Raw genomic sequence first — 17,403 nt, forward strand, 5'->3', positions numbered from 1 at the left:
TTTCTTCTTTAGATAGAAAATCATAGTTTATTCTCTTCACCTTTGGTATTGTGAAGTTTCACAGTGATTCATCTACATACGGGGCTGGATTGTATGTGTGGTTTGTTTGCTTATTTTTCTCTAGGGACCCTTGTGATTTGAGGAAACATGTCCTTTAGTTTTGGTATATTTTCTTTAATGATGTTCTCTTCCTTGAATCCTTATTCTAGCTAAGCAGGACTCCTAATAGTCAGATATTGGCCTTCCTGGAGTAAGCCTCTTTTTTTTTTTTTTTTTTTTTTTGGTCCTCCTCTACACTTTTGTTTTTGGAATATTTTCTCAATTTTATTTTCTAACCTTTGTATTGTTTTATTTTTAGCAATCATATATAGTCCTTAGAAGTACTTACAACTCTAAAACATTTTTCTTGTTCTATTTTTATAACATCCTCTTTGTGTTTTATGAAATATAATAGCTTTGCAAATCTCTCTGCAGACTAGTAAGAGTTTTATTTAGATTTTTAAAATTATATTGCTGTTATTGAAGTTGTATGGAGTTTTTTCATTTGTTTTGGTATGTGTTTTAGTCTTGGGCTTTCTCAAATGTCTGATGATCCTCAGTCATTCATTTATATTTAAGAAAGAGGATTTGTTTTTGAGTGAGTAGAAAATGTTATCCTGAGGTGTCTCCTAAATTCTAGAAATTCAGAAGACTTTGCTTTGAGGTATAAACACCTGCACTAATTACCTTGTCTTTTCTAATAACTCTTTAGCAGAGAGCCCTGTGGTGTAAATAGCTGCTGGGTGCTCTGCCGGGTGGTGGTAAACTTTCTGTGCACAGAGTTTCCATAAACTCATCCCTTTCAGCCTCTATTGTATTTGGCCTCTTCCAGTGTGGAGCTCCTTTGGGGTTTTGCAGGGAAAATCTCTTTTGTGACTACATGCCTCTCTGTACATATTTTACACTGTAGTTTTTATATACCATAAATAGTACCAGGTTCTAATACTCCATCTGCTCTTCTTTTTTTCAGAAAGTTTTCTTGTTTCTGTTGGTTTTCTAGTTTTTTAAATTAATGTGATTTTATATATGTATATTTTTTACTTTATCTTTTTAACAGACTCTAGGAAAGGACAGGGATAAATCCCTGTGCTAAGTCATATGCCAAGTTGAATTTGTAGCCTTCGTAAATTATTTTAAATTTAGACACTTCATCAATTCAGAGAATTTCTCTATTAATCTGAATTAGCAAAATTTTACTGTAGCTTGGATCTGGTGTCTACACATAGATACAGAAGAGTAGACCCAACTACTGAAAGCAGGCACTACTGCAAGTGCTTGGAATGGTGTGGCTGCAGGAAGCTGTTGGAAATCCCTTCTTAAATTGGCTTAGGGCATTTAGTAAAATGACTTTGGGTCAGTGCCTATTTGGAAATAAGGCAGTGAGATATTTGTTTGCTTCTGTCATAAGCTGCTGTTGTTCTTCCCACTATCCTTTCACAAGATAGCATAGGCTTGCTGATGGTTTCCTTCCCTTCCCTTCCCTTTCCTTTCCCTTTCCCCCTTTCCTTTCCCTTTCCTTTCCTTTCCTTTCCTTTCCTTTCCTTTCCTTTCCTTTCCTTCCCTTCCCTTCCCTTCCCTTTCCTTTCCCTTTCCCTTTCCCTTTCCCTTTCCCTTTTCCTTTCCTTTCCTTTCCTTTCCTTTCTTTCCTTTCCTTTCCTTTCCTTTCCTTTCCTTTTCTCTTTTCTCTTCTCTTCTCTTCTCTTCTCTTCTCTTCTCTTCTCTTCTCTTCTCTTCTCTTCTCTTCTCTTCTCTTCTCTTCTCTTCTCTTCTTCTTTTCTTCTTTTCCTTACTGTGAGATAAGGTTACATAGTATTTTATATATTTCTACTTACATTCTTTGGACAGTATAGCTTTTGTTTATATTTTGTTTGTAGTTTTTGTGTGTGCATGTGACATAGAGAAAGAACTATTATAAGATTGAAAATACTATATGTAATCACAAGGACCACAGATTCCTTGAAGTAGTTATGGAAATTCCCTATTCAGTAAGTTTTCCAGTCTATGTTTGTCTCTGAATATTTCTTCAGCTGAGTAGAGATCTTTTAAATATCTTTTCTATGTGTCTGTATGTAGAAAGAGAACAAAATGCTTTTTTTTATATAAAAACTGTCTACTGTCTATTTGAGAGTATAACAGAAATTAAATATCATTTGTAATATTATTAAAACAGGAGTCTCCATGGTTAGAGCATTTTCTTTTTGCTGATTAAAATTTTAGAAGAATTAGATGAGATGAAATCTTATATATTTGATATTGAGATGTCTAAGACCTAACACTGAGTCTCCAGAAAAGCCCACAGAATGGTCAGGAAACTCAAAAACAGGTGAGAATGGGGCCAAGGAAGTTGAGGTTGGAGAGATTATCAAGGGGGACATGGAAAGCTGAGGTCCCAAAAAGGTAGAGAATGGTCTTCAAATGAAAAGAATATTTGCTGTGAGGACTCATTGGCGTGGGTGTTTGTTATGTTGTGGTTTGGCCTCTGCACACTTCCAGTTCCCTCTACAAGGATGTCTTCTCCATTACCTTCATCCCATATATTAGGGATGATTTTAGCTTTAGGCTAGGACTTTACTCACATTCTTTGATAATTATTTGGATCGTTTCATGTCTTCTTCCTTCCTCCAAATTTGCTTCACTGTGCAAGTCAATCACGTTATTTGCATTGTTTCATTTCCCCTAGACTTTTTTACCCAAGGCTATTGTTTTCTATCACTGAAGTACTGACATGCCCTCTTATTTCTCCTCTCATTCTCACCTCCTGATTTTTCCTTTACAGACTGTTTTTTTTCTCCCCTTTATTGTTTCTTACATTCTGTTCCACTGATGACTGACAAGCTTTAAGCTACTTTGGCAGAGTCTTGTCATTCTGTTAGTTCTGGGCCAGCCACAGACTTCTTCCTTATTTACTCCAAAGCTTTCCAAGTCTGAGGCTCTTGGAGCGTGAACACACGTCTCCATAGGAAATGGACTTTGAACAGTAGTGTTTATAGTAGTAACTCAAAATGGAGGTGAAATGATACCCAGTTGGTATCATTCACAAATATTTATTAAGTGTCACTTGTGCCAAACTCAGAGCCTGTAACTGCGAACAAGGTAAATGGAAGGCCTTGGCTCTGGACCCTTGAGTTTATAGTATATTAAATCATAAACAAACAGCAAAAATTCTTTAAACAAAAGATAATTGCAAGTGAAAGAAACAAAAATATCCAAATTGATTTTTCTCTTAGTTATGAAATTCCTTCAGAGAGCTCCTTCTGATAATATTTTTAAGCTCCCTTAGTCTAATATTTATATTCTTAATGTTTATTTTATTTGGAGACAGGGAATGAGAATGAGTTGGAGTTTTTAATGACATGCTTATTTTATTATTATTTTTGGTGGGGAGTGCTCTTGAAATTCTGTTGTCATGGAAGACTAGGAAACTGGTCTGGCAAAATCCAAGCTTATCTTTTAGCCATTCCTTCTAGACTTTTTCAGTCAAACTTACTGTGATTTATTCTCCTCTCTCGTATCCCTGATTTAGTGGTTTAAGTGGGAAGAAACTGCAGTTGCAGTAACCCAAAATGTGGAAAACCAGTATGGAAATAATGAAGAACTGGCCGTATGATCACTGTGGAATTTTACAGACACTTGGCTATGACTATGAATTAGCGCAGTCAGAAGCATGTGGCATTATTGCTTTTATAATTACATTGCTATTGTTTTTAGCATGCTTTCTTCTTTGTTATAGAGCTGTGGTTTGGGGTTACTACTTAATCTCAGTGGCAAACAGAGTAGCTAAATTGAATATCCTCCCCCCCACTTTTTTTATGAAAATGAAAACAACAAAGAAATGCAAATTTCATTTTGGGGAACAACTAAAATTGGAAACCAAGAACATTTCTACCTTAAGTATTATTAGTAATATTGTAAAACACATAATTATTGTGGAAATAGAATATAGTCTTTGTAGTTATACATTAACTTTTCATTAGAAGTGATGAAGTTTATGTGTTTATTTATGTAAGTAACACAGGCCAGTTTTTTTTCCTCAGAGGCAGGGGAATTGGTATTAAGAGATCCAGATTTAAATTGTTTTTATTACTTGCTTTGTGACCGTACATTCAACCTCCTCGTAGTTCATTTTGTTTATGTTAAAGTGGTAATAATAACACTAACTCAAAGTGTTTATATGAGGATTAAGATAATGTAAGTTAAAGTGCCTGGTAATCAAGATCAGTTGACCCTTAATCTTAGATAATAGACATTTTCTAGTAGATTGGTGTGGGTTATGCCAACAAGTGGGGGGAGAATATCAGTGAGTTAGTGGGGGACAGAACACATTAGCGTGCATTATTCTCAACTACAGTTATTATTCATTTTGTGGTCCCAAGTAATTTCAAATCATAGTTATGGCTCTGAACCCTTTGACATTTATGTCCAGATTCATTTAAATACCCATTATATGTAAGTTACCTTAGTTAATTTTATGCTAAAATATGGAATTATTGGTAAGAATGAAAAACCAGTTTATTTCATAGCCTATTTGATCTTTGTTTTAGTTTGTCCCTAGGTTCTCTCTTGGCTTGTTAAAAAGGTATGAGGTGTGCATGTGTCATTACATTACATATGTATTTACATTTTTATCTAATGTGTACACATTTAAATGTCATGCTCTTGCTATACTGTACATTCTCCTCACCCCTTTTTATTGTATCTAATAGATATAATTGCAGAGGACTTTACAAATTGCTCCATGTGTGCTAAAGAATAACAATGATTTTTAAGCCTAATACAGAATGCAATTAATTTTTATAGAAGACAGTATGTCCCTGCCAAGTGGGTACTTTGAAAATGAAATTGTTTTTGATTGTGTGAAACTGCTTGAGAATGTGATTCTACAAAGCTTTTTCTCATGGCAAGAAAACAGTGATATGGGAATTCATTAGACTTATGCACAGGAGGCTGGTCCTTCTTTTTCTTTTTTCAAAAACTAAAGCTTAAAAAAGAAAGTTTCTTTGGACCAAGAGCAGTTTTAAGACATCTGTATGCCCTGGATTTCAGATGGGAAGGGTCTGCTGGTGGTAGCTTTGAGTGAGGAAATCATCACCACCACCGCCACAAGAATTAGCACGCTCCAGGGTGTCCTCGTAACACAGCTTTTTGAGACAAGGTGGTGTTTTTCTGTACTACCCCGATCCACTCACAATCGTAGTATAATGAGTTTACTTTATAGGACAAAACTCTAAATAGAAACACTAGCTTATTCTGACACCATGTCTTACTGAATGTCAGGCATAAAGTATCCACAACAGAACAGTGTTGTTAGGGATCTGTTGTGTAACGGCTTCTGGGTTTGCTGACATGCTGTGCACACATTTCTGATTCCCAGATATAATCTGGGAATCATAATCTATTTTGGCTCTTATCTTGTCTTTTCGAATTGGATAGATATTTCTGAAAAAGGCCAATTAAACAGTGATCTTCCAAAATAAAGTGATTTATTTATTTGATAGTGTAGGTGAGGATTTAGAGGAAAAGCCAAGTCTGATCATTTTTGTGTGCTTATGTGGCAAGCATGCTAATTTAATGATTTGCTTGAGATGCTAGAGTTTGGAACAGTAGCTTGGAGGAGAGCAAGGTTATCGGAGCTACCGCCCTGGCTACTTCCACTTATATAAGCACCTTTCAAGTCAGATTCTGACTAGGACACCCTCTGGTTAAGGTAACAGATTTATTCTGAGCAGTAGTTCTCAAGCTTTAGCATGTTTTAGAATCACTTACAAGGCTTGTTAATGCCCACATTGCTAGGCCCCATGCCCCAAGTTTTCATGTAGTTGGTCTGGGGTGAGTCCCAGGAATTGGCATTTCTAACAAGTGCTCATGTGATGCTGATACTATTGGTCTGGGGACCACCTTTTGGGAAGCATTGCATTGGGAAGCATTTGCCTTTGTTCAAGGCGGTAGGGTGTAGGAGTGAGGAGGGGTTGCTAGGGAGGGAAATAGGTAAGATTGAAGAATGCTGGTCATCTTGTTCATGGCTTACCTAGAAGTGTTGACTTCAGAATTCTTCCAGTGCATTACAAAGTTACATATTAGTGACTATTACTAATATTACTTTTACATACAAGTTTTATTAACTACTTTTATTAATGAGAATAAGATAAGGTTAGGAGGAACATTAGACTTGATTATTTCTTAACACTGGCCTCTTCTTCCCCATCTGGTTCCTGCCTCTTCCTTGGACTTGTGCCTCTTTCTTCCCCACATGTTGTGCAAGTATAGATAGCCACACTATAACTATCTTTCAGAAATGACAGAAATGATGAGACAGTATATGAGGTTTCCTGGAAAAGTTGTGACATCAATCAAGATTACCATGATAATGAAAACCTTATTCATTTGACTTCTGCCTCTTCAGATCTTGCAGCAGTTAGAACAGTGCTTGGGTTGAAATGTATCTTTGCAGTATTTATAATGACTTTCCAAAGCAAATCAGTGAGTTTAGGATGTTGCCCAGGAAATTTAAATTACTTAATAAAAGGCTGCTTTCAATTTATTTCTGTACTTCCACTTAATATGATTGCTTTATAATTAGAAATTAGTCTTATCTAAGCATTTACCTAAGCTACTTTTAATTTAGGATTACTAAGCCTTCTTTGCCTTAGGGATATATAGTTTAAATTCATTTACTTACTCAGGTAGAATTTTCACCTATTATAGATCAAGTAACTGGTTTTGTTTGTTGATGAGAGAGAGGGGAGAGAGAGAGAGAGACACCGATGTGAAAAATATTGATTGGTTGCTTCCTGTACACTTTCTGACCAGGGATTGAACCTGTAACCTAGGTTTGTGCTCTGACTGGGGATCAAACCCACAACATTTTTGGTGTACAGGACGACACTCCAACCAACCAACTGAGCCACCTGGCCAGGGCAAACTAGTTTTGTTTTTCTTGTAAAGTACAAAATTATATATATTCCTCATTTCCTGTTAGTTATAAGCTCAGCATTATTTTGGGGCATTTATGTTTGTACCTCGTATCATTTGTATTCAGGGACGCTAGTAACCTGGTGTGCATTTCAAAGTAGAAAATGTGGCCTTCAAAGTTCTTTTAATTTTGCTCATAAAGCATTTTTTCAGATGTTTTCCTCTCTTTTGAAAAATGCTCTGTGCTCAAATTTTCCTAGAGTAAAATATCCCACCAGGTAAAGGGTTTAAGTGATCTAGGACATGCTTACTCAATGAAATGCGACAGAGCGGAAAGTATCCTGTCTTGCCAGCCCAAGAAAATTATAATTTTTCTGATCTAGTAGTTAAAGTCAATTATATTATTTAAAGACCTACGTAGACATTAAATTATTAGTAGAATTGTTGCCTTTTGTAAAATTATGTGTTGAAGTTTTGATCTGAAGGAATTAGTCTGTAATCTAAAGAGTTATTTGGAAGTAAATATGAAGCTGTGCTTGAACTTCTGTGCTATTTTTTTTAAACCAACCTTTGTCCTCTCGGTGTGAAGACCAGCCGAGTCAGATCATTGAGGATTAAGGATGAATGCATTACTCAGCATCCTGCATGGGTTGGGTCAAGCATCCTGGCTTTGAAAAGGGACTCTTTTGCATAGTAAGCCTAAAAATTTCAGGTCCAACTGTAGAAGGGAAGTTCAGTTATCTGTTGGTTAACACAATTATTTGAAATTGGTCTGTCACTCTTTGAGATGTCCTTCCTCCTGTTCTTGTCTAACAGTGTCTAAAGTCATCGACCGGATTGCCAGTGGATTTTCTGTACAGCAGCTATATTTCCAGAGAGCTTGGTTCCCAAAGCATCCCCGAGAAAACCATCCCTTGACTTGAATAAGAAATTTGGCATGTTAAGGGGGAAGAAAGGGTACACTTACTGTTGTCTGGCAAATGGGAATGGAGAGAGTAAGGGGAGCCTGTGATAACAGTATTTGGGGCAAAGAATGGGGATTCTGGATCAATGGGGATTTTGTTAACTGCATAGTTTTCTACTAAGGAGGAATATTCTTGATCAAAGTGTTAGCTAGAGGAGGGGACACCAGTGGCTTTTTGGGTTGATTTTAATGAGTGTCCTAGCAGAGGCCTGGGGGAGAGGACGGCCTGCGTTGCTGACGTGAGGGAAGAGCCTGTCTCTGCAGGGGATGGGAAAAGCAGAGGCCTCCGAGCGGATTAGGATGTGTGTGAAAGGCTGGGACAGAAACCAAACCAGACCAGGAGTAAGTTTATTTTTATGTTTATTGTTTTTGATGCTTCTTTCAAAGTTTAAGTTATCTTAAAATAGAGACTGGCAGAAAACTTTTACAGGTTATTTGGGATTTTTCATACTTTTCATTTAGCTGCGAGTGTGCTTCAACCTGGACGTAGCTAAAGCATCTTCACCATGCCCATTGTCATCTACTAGCACTGATGAAATATGCAACCAAAGCCTCTGTGTTTTTGAAAAGAAGTCTTTAATTCGGATTTTCTTTGTTTTCCCAGGTAGCCCAGGCATGACCCATAGGGATCTGACTTCCTCCAGTCTGAATGACATATCCGATAAACCTGAGAAGGACCAGGTAAGGCAAGAATTCTTGCTTCTTTGAAGTGTAAGACTATGTGTATATCTAGAAGATGCTGGGAAAAGATTAGAAATGATAGTTCCCAGACTGAGAATGAACCAATATGTGCAGATGGGTTTTGTGCCCTTTCTTCTGGGGACAAGGAGGCGGTTTATGAAGGGATTTGAAGTTCAGAACACAGAAATTAGAATCTTGACTCAAGCCTTTATAGATGTATTCTTTTGGGTAATTTAATCTTGTAACTATAGTTGTATTGGCTTTAAAATAGTAATAATAATACCTACCTCAGGTTAGTGTGAGGATTAAATAAGATACTTTGTGAAAAAGTACAGCGATTAAAAAGGCTAAGAAATTCTCGTAATTGTTAACTCTTGGGTATACTTTTGGAAAAGGTAATGCAGTTTTGTTAGTTATTTATTTGTCTATTAAAACACAGAGTAAGTAGTAACTATCCATGTAATGTCATAGCCATAGTTAATGCAATGAGTTCTTCATACCCACTGAAAAGGAAGAAGCTCTGTTCTTTGCTTCTCACAAAAGAGTTTGAAGAGAAGCTTTGTATCTGACCCATGATTTCTTCTACAACCCACAGTGTAGAGTATTCAAACTAGTAGTTCCAGTTTCTACATCCACTATTTTATTAACTTCATATACAAAGAGCGAGAAGAAGATGGACTTGCATAGAAGATGAAGCTGTGTCAGAAAAACCCACAATAAACTTGGGCTTTTACATTTTTAACTTGCTTTTTTCTCTGTTTAGGTAGGAAAAAAAGGTTGCCAGGCTCAAATTTGTTTTGAAAAAGCTTTTATAATTAATTAGCCAATGTCCTGGAAATGATCTTGGCAGTGAAGTCAAACTTGTTCTGTGTGCTTTTCCAAGTTGGCCCAAAAAACTGAAGTTTCTGATTGACTGATTATTCTGCCTGGATACAGTTTGGACAGTTGTGATGGTGCCTCACAACTCTCTGGAGCTACAGAGATTCTCAGTAGCGTAAGAAATGGGTTTAATGCTCAGAATTTTGAACAGGAGCAGAATTTCTTTCAGTCAGCTACATAGTGACAAGATTTGAGTGCATATTTTTTATGAGATTCTGTTTTGGGAAAACAAAAGAAACAAATCTGTGGACCGTACTTTTTCTTTCTGGCTTTGCCAAGCCTATGCACTGATGATTTCAGTAGCGGCTGCCTTATTGAGAAATAGCTTAAAATAGTTAACAGCAGAAGAAGAGCATAGCCAAAATTTAGGTGATTCAATGCTTCGACAATATTCCAACTTGGATGTTATATTTATTAAGGAGAAAAACACCTGGGGAGAAGTAGATTTAAAAAAATACATCTGGAGCTCATCTACTTGTAAATCTACATAAATATTCTCTTCTATTTCGTTGCTATGGAAAATTTTTTTCCCTTCATTATCCAGTTATCTTCCCTAATTACTTTAGATTGATCAGTTTTTCTCCTTTTATTTCTCTGTCCTTTTAAAAATGTACAAGTGCAGCGAATGCTTACCAAATATAATGGGTTTAGTTGTCCTTCTCATGTAGGTATTAAAGCAGCTGGGAGGATAAGAAGATCCTTCTCATCATGTTACCTCTTAGCTCTGACTCCCAGGTGGAAGTGTCGTGCTCGGTGTGGCACGGCGACTTTAAAAGGGCTTGGCATTGTTTTTCCGGGTTTATCAATAATGCACTAACACCTCACAGTTCTGTGACCGACCCCAAGGGAAACTGCAGTCCATACACGGCAGCAGATGGCGGAGTTTTAGAAATAACCTCACAGATCAGATCCTCCGGGAGACACTCAGGGCTCATGTAACCTTGTAACTTCTTCTCCGGTTGTCACTTCTGTGACACTCGTTTAGCTAGGTTTTCTGAGAACCCGTCTATAGTTTTCTGGTGGAATGTGGCCTAAGATTTATTTATCTGTAATTATTTTTAACACTATCTATTGCCTATTATCTTTAAATACTCGGCTGTCTTTATTTCTGTTTTTTGAAATCTTGGTCTTTTGCAGAACTAGACATCAATTTAAAAAATTTGTCAGAAAATAAAGGGATGAAACCATTAAACCATGTATAAGATGGCAAACTGCTGAGCCATGACTGCCTTAAAATGAAATCGAGAAAGAAACATTTAGTGATTGAACTACCCATAATCCTTTTCTGACACCTGTAATATAGGAGCGGGTCAGCTACATTCAGTTGAGATGACTTTTCATTGTTTTGAAGATTTCCATCTTAAGGTTCACATAAAGCTTCCCATAGCATCAATAGCTATTTCATAGTCACAGTGGTAGAAAAATACAATAGCACCTCCTTTTTTTTTTCCCATGGCTCAGCCGAAAAACCTTCTAACTTACACTGAGCACTGGCAGTCTCGCTCCACTCCTCAGAGAAGGTACAGGGGCTAAGAAAGGCTCATGTTTTCTGAGGTTATAATACTTGTCTTTAGTATGTTTTCAGGGACCAGTGAAACACTGCTGTGTCAGGGGAGCTCCAGATGGAATCAAATCTGGGAAAAACTGAGCACAAAGGTGTGTTGTGAGGAGGTGGTTACAGTCATTAGAAGTCATAAATTCCTGTAGTTTCGATTACTGCAGTGTGCTTCCTTGTCCTTGTGGTTCAGTGGCGACTGCCTTCCTTCACCAGGTGTCTTTGAAGGGAGCTGGTGTGGTCATTGCAATGCTTATTGTTGGTATCCCTTTCCGAGGGGATTAGCTTGCCACTTAGATAACTAACAAAACTGATGTTTGTCATCATCTTTTCCCTTTCTATAAGAAACCTGACTATAGAAATGGGGGGCAGGCAGGGCAGAGAGGAGGGTAAAGAAGGAAATAATTGGAACAACTGTGACAGCATAAACAATAAAACATAAAAAAAAAGAAATTAGACTTTGTATAGCTTTCTTCTCTTAACTGATGCTCTTACCATATTTTTAAAGAATGAACAATCAGTGGTTATCAGTAGTGTTTGAGAAGCACCGATATTCATACTGATTTCCAGAACTTACATTCTTGAACCTGTGTTCCAATTAAAATTGGGACAGTTGAATTTTCTCATTTTCATAATGCTCTTCTTCCATGAAAGCCGATTATCCAGATCCTTGAAAAACAGATTCTGTATCAGCGTGAAAATGAAGCAGATAGACCTGTCTGAAGTTAACTGAGTTCTATCTTGCATTTTTAATAAGAAAAAGAGGAGTCTTTTGTACAATTTGGAACTATGGTTTTAAGTAACCGTGACATTGTAATAAATATGAGCCTCTAGATCACCCTGTAACTGCGTGCTACTTTGATTTAAACTTGTTCATTCTTTCGAAAAATACATTCTGTGCTGGAATGTGTTCCTCTGGTGGGGTTCCAGAGGTGAATGAGACAAGTCTTTTGAGGTTAGACAATGAACATCAAAAACAGGTAAGCAAATAGAATAATGTCACACAATAATAAGTGCTCTCCTGAACACTCAGCAGGATAACGTGGAGAGGGACAGGAAAGCTGTTTTAGGTAGGAGGGCTGGGCAGGGAGGAGAAGATCTGGGGTGTGAGGTTTGTAGGCAGAGGCAAAAAGCAAGAGTGAAGCTTGAGGCAGGAATGAGTGTAGCATATTCAAGAAAAGGGGGAAGAAGAAAATATCCAGAGTGGCTGGAGAAAGGCAGCAGGTGTGCAGAGGTAGGTGAGGCCAGGGAAGTCCGCAGGGGAAACTTCATTTTATTCTGAGTAGTGGGAGACACTATTTTATGAGTTTTATCAAGAGAGGTGTAGGTTCTGATTTACATTTTAAAAAGATCCCTGGGGACCTGGCCGGTGTGGCTCAGTGGACTGAGCTTGGGCCTGCGAACCAAGGGTCACTGGTTTGATTTCCAGTCAGGGCACATGCCTGGGTTGCAGGCCAGGTCTTTGGTAGGGGGTGTGTGAGAGGCAACCACACGTTGATGTTTTTCTCCCTCTCTTTCTCCTTCCCCACTCTCTGAAAATAAATAAATACAATCTTTAAAGAAAAAAGATCCCCGGGGATGTTATGTGATAGGATGGAGGAATTTGCCAGTGTTCTGAATCGTCTAGTGTTGTTCCTGTAATTAAGAGCTGGATGAGCACCTTAATGCATTAAACTGAGAGCTCTGCAGACCCAGTAGCTAGTCTCTTAATGTACTTGCCATAGACATCACGACCTTATTCCTACCAAGCAAAGGAAGTTCTTCTGTTCCACAGAAGTATTGTAAGGAAGAAAAAGAGTTGCCTAGTTAAAATACTTTTATGTACTATTAATTAGATTAAATTATTAATTAATAACAAAAATATTTTAATGCACTAGAGGTGGATGTAGGCCAATGAGAGTAGTGAGTCTGAGCTTTGGAGAGGCTGTATCTATGCCTCCAGTTCTCCTGATGTCTCTATCAGCTGGTGTCGGGCATGTCATCTGGGTGAAACATATGACTCAGGGAACCTTCATCAGAGGCCTCTCGTAGGAACAGTGATAAGCATCTTTGTCTTCATTGTTCAGAAAGGATCACTGGGTGCACAGGAGAAGGACAGAGCAGCTGAGTGGGGCTCCTGACCATGCTGTTACCTCTTCCTATGAAAGAACTGAACGCCAACAGCACTGAAGGACATGCCCATATTTGACATTTAATAAAAGGCATGGCAGGTTTTACATGTCTTAAACAGTTAACTGGAATGTCATTTCCCTGCCTTCTTTTTAATAGGTAGCATTCTGTCATATTCCTATGTCACAAATATACTCAGAATACAATGTGGGGCAAAAGCACGTTTATTGTTGTGAATATGGGAAACACAGAGTTTATTCTTATATTATTTTTTATTATTGTGTGACTTTCCATACAAACAACTGGAAACTACATTTGACCTGCCCTGTATATTGCAGAGAGCAGTAGACTGCCATCCACATTCATCTTTGATGGATGTCTGTGCTCATGCCACATGTTACCGACTTCTGACCAAGACCTCACTTAAAAAACAAAAACACATTTCTCATTGGAAGGGGCAAATTGTTACACAGCCTGGAAGCAGCAATATCTTATGATGAACACTAAGGGTGTGATTTAAAAACTTTATAGTAAGTTGTATATATACACATGAAATTATTCTTTATCCACTACAATAACATGTTAGTATGTATAGAGTTTTTTAAAACTTTAGTTTTTTCTCATTCAAAAGTATACAAAATTGCTACAAAAATTCAAAGTAAAAGTTAATAAAATAGAAGGTGAAAATTCACAAATACTTACCCTCAAAATAACTACTGTTAGCAGTTTGATGTAGAGTCTTCCAGAATTTCCTATGCATGAATACTTATTTATTTATGGAAAATAAAATGGGACCATATTTTTCAGCAAATGGATTTTAATGGGAATTTTTAAAAAGATCTTATTTATTTTTAGAGAGAAGGGGCAGAGAAAGAGAGGGAGAGAAACATCAATGTGTGGTTGTCTCTTGCATCCCTCCTACTCTGACCTTGCCTGCCACCCAGGCATGTACCCTGACTGGGAATTGAATGGGTGACCCTTTGGTTCTGAGGATGGAGCTCAATCCCTGAGCCACACCAGCCAGGGCTGCAAATGGATTTTCAAAAAATGGAACAAAACACTATGAATATCTATCTTATTTTTTTAAAGGCTATATAATACATATGAATCATTTTATTTAAACGATCTAATTTTATTGAATTCATTGGGCTGACATTGGTTAATAAAATTATATAGGTTTCAGTTGTAAAATTCTATGTATGATACATTGTCTGTATATAGCACTGTGTTGCTGTGTCACTGTGTATTGCCAATTACCTTCCCAAAAGATTATACCAATTTGTGTCCTAGATCTTTTAAACACTTTAATAAATCCTCCTCCACTGTTAAGATACTGTTTGCCATTCAAATTTGAGGTTCTGCTTTATTTCACTCCACTAAAAGCTCAGCAACTCAAAGTGCGAGAATCTCAGTCCTTAGCATCTGCCTCTCAGCTCCCTTTGGGAGTTTTATCATCTTAAAATTTTGAGGTTAAAACTGGGTTTATTCTTTGGTCAAATTGGATCGCTGAGCTGGCTAATCTGCCTGTGTTCCCAGGCAAGGAGGTGAAAAGTGCAGTGGCAATAGACTTGGCCACCTGTATGTTTCTTATTGCTTCTTCTGAAGGTGTTGCTATTACTGACTCTGAGAAAAATCCTTCAGGCTTTGTGGGAATTTCCTTGGCAACCAAAAATGGCTTCATCTCAAGGGCCCTTCTTGGTGGTCAGAATTTGGAACAAAGAGAAAAATTGAAAGAAGAGTTGGACAAGTGTTCTCTTTGAAGCACTGTTCAGCACATTTGCAGCTTGACTTTGCATCTCCTTCCTCCTTCCTCTTCTATCCCCAAGAGAATTTTGAGTGAACTTACATCCTGACTATAAAGTTAGTTAAATGAAAAGTTCATACCTTGTGTGGAATGCTTTATTAGGACCTTTGAAGGAGTGCTGTCATCTGGGATAACTGATAAAAAGATCAGTGAACCATTTGTTACATGTTGCAGAGTATTTGCACATTTCACTGCTTCCCTATTTCCCTCACAACAGGGAATCTTCCTCCACAGCAGTAGCTTTCTGAAGAGGCCCGACCATGGGAGGAAGTTTCTCTTCCTCTTCGTTGAAAGAGAAGGGCTTCCCACTGTTTCCAGCTCGCTTGTGTGATTGATCCAGTGGCTAGCTGATTTATTTGCCTCAGCAGATTGTTATGACCTTATCAATCACTGGCAGAGCTTCCTGGTTACCACCAATGGTCTGCTGTCATTCCCTGGAACTGAACTGAACTGAAAACAATCAGGCTTCCTTTTTCTCTGCTGCCATGTTAAAAGGGTAGCAGTAATTCTTTTCTATGACCTGAAAGCCAGTGGTTAATCATACCCAGCTGGCACCACTGCCTAAATCAGCGCTTTATGCATATACATACAAGAGGCTAGAAAAGAACCGAGTCATTGTAATAGCTCTGAGCTTCAAATTTAGCTGCACTGTAGATCATTCAGTGGTTCCATCTGATAGTATTGAGTCTATAAAGAATAATTAACAACAACTAATATAGATCGGACATTTATTCACACTAATGCTTTGGCTATACTATCAACCCTATTTTACATATTGGTAAACTTGAAACATAAGAAGAATAAATGATTTCCCCAAAGTTTAATAGCATCTAATTGGCAGAGCTTCATTATGTCTCTGGAGCCTGTGTTTTTAATGAGTACAGTGAATTCTGCCTATTTGTATTATGGTCTTTTTCAGGTCCTAGGCACTAGATGTCCAGTAGATAGTTACTAGCCTTTGGTTTGTCTTTAAGGCACACATTGTCCTGAATAGGCTAATCACCGGGATCACTATTAAATAAACCAACACTTGAAACACATTTTTTAAAAAAAATGTTGTATTTTTCCCATTACTATTTAGTCCCCGTATACCCACCTCCCCCCTGCAGTCACCACACTGTTTGTTGTCCATGTCCATGAGCTCTTTTTACTTTTTGCTCAATCCCTCCACCCTCAACCAGCCCCCCAACCCCACTCTTTAGCCATCATCCTGCTCTCTTTAAGGGTCTTACAGTGACTGGATATTTCTGCTGCCAAAGTGATTAAGATTCAGTGAATCAACTGTGTGTTGTGTGCCCATGTCTCCGGCGGTGTTGGTGGAAGTCAGTGAGAAAGGCTGACACAATTTTAAAGTGTAAGGTATGATCTCAGATGGTGAGTTTACTTCTGGCTGAGAGACCAGATAAACTGTGTGATGCCCACAGTGAAGTGCCGCAGTTCACTGAAAGACAAGATAGTGTGTGGGTGGAGCCATCAGGCAGAGAAATGGGGCTTGAGAAGCATCTTTTCATTTTAGAGAACATAACAGAAGATAAGAGTTTTAGCCAAATAAAACATTCTTCCATGTAGAAAGAGTTAGGTAAGAAATGTGAGAAATGAATTGGAATGTAACTATCTGCAGAATAAAATACAAGTGATTGACTTGTTTATCCAATAAATGGAAAATACTGTGACTTGTAAAATTCTTTGAATAATGGGCCCCAAGTCCCCCAAATTTGATGAAATACAACAAAGTTTCGAAGTTAAGTTGTTCGTTTTTGTTGTTGTTGTTGTTTTTGTAGTTAGAGTAGCTGTAGAATTAGTAAAAGTGGATCAGGTTAGTTAGCTAGTTGGCATGTCTGTGGGCCATGGTGGATACTCACTTGATTTATAAATCCTTACTTATACTTGACTGAAATACCCGAGTCCTAACTTTCAGGCTGCTCCATATTTATTTTCACTATCGATATGTATTCACTTCTAGATTATTAAGTCTGATAGATACACAACATTATAACCTTTATAAATATTTTCTGATATAAGGAAAAAGCAATTATTATTAAACTTTTTTCATTAAGCTGGTCACAGGAATAGCATTGAAGACTTACATGAGCCTGTTAGACTTTGACTCCTCTGAACTTCAGTCTCCTGATTCATAATACAGGTATTACAATTCAGCCTAAGCTGCCTTCTCCATAGACTTATTGTCTGAAAAGAAACAAGCTTAATATACTTGAAAAAATTATACAAATCTTCATTATCATGCTCATTTTCATTATTTTAATGTGCCATTGCTTTTAATTTTTGGTTGGGTTTTGTTTGAAGATTGGGTACATGGAAGTCCATTCCGTTTTAGATTTTAGCCCTCACTTTCAGATGTGCACTGCTAACTTGGCTCTTTGGGGTTCCTGCTCTTCTGTACTCCGCTGCTGTGCCTGCACACCAGTGGCAGGGGCCTGATTGTCCTGTCACGGGCAGTGTACA

General features: G+C 37.7%; 1 protein-coding gene across 10 annotated transcripts in view; it reads left to right on the forward strand.

The window, feature by feature from the left end:
- Positions 1–17,403, forward strand: part of SLC4A4 (solute carrier family 4 member 4) — a 399,538-nt gene that overhangs the window by 258,166 nt on the left and 123,969 nt on the right. For all 10 annotated transcript variants that reach the window (XM_036021813.1, XM_036021819.1, XM_028505445.2 and 7 more), the window contains one exon: positions 8,517–8,593. In XM_036021813.1, coding sequence (XP_035877706.1) covers positions 8,517–8,593 — 77 coding nt within the window. The remainder of the gene's footprint in view (positions 1–8,516; positions 8,594–17,403) is intronic.

This window comes from Phyllostomus discolor, chromosome 1, assembly GCF_004126475.2.
Source record: "Phyllostomus discolor isolate MPI-MPIP mPhyDis1 chromosome 1, mPhyDis1.pri.v3, whole genome shotgun sequence".
NCBI lineage: Eukaryota > Metazoa > Chordata > Mammalia > Chiroptera > Phyllostomidae > Phyllostomus > Phyllostomus discolor.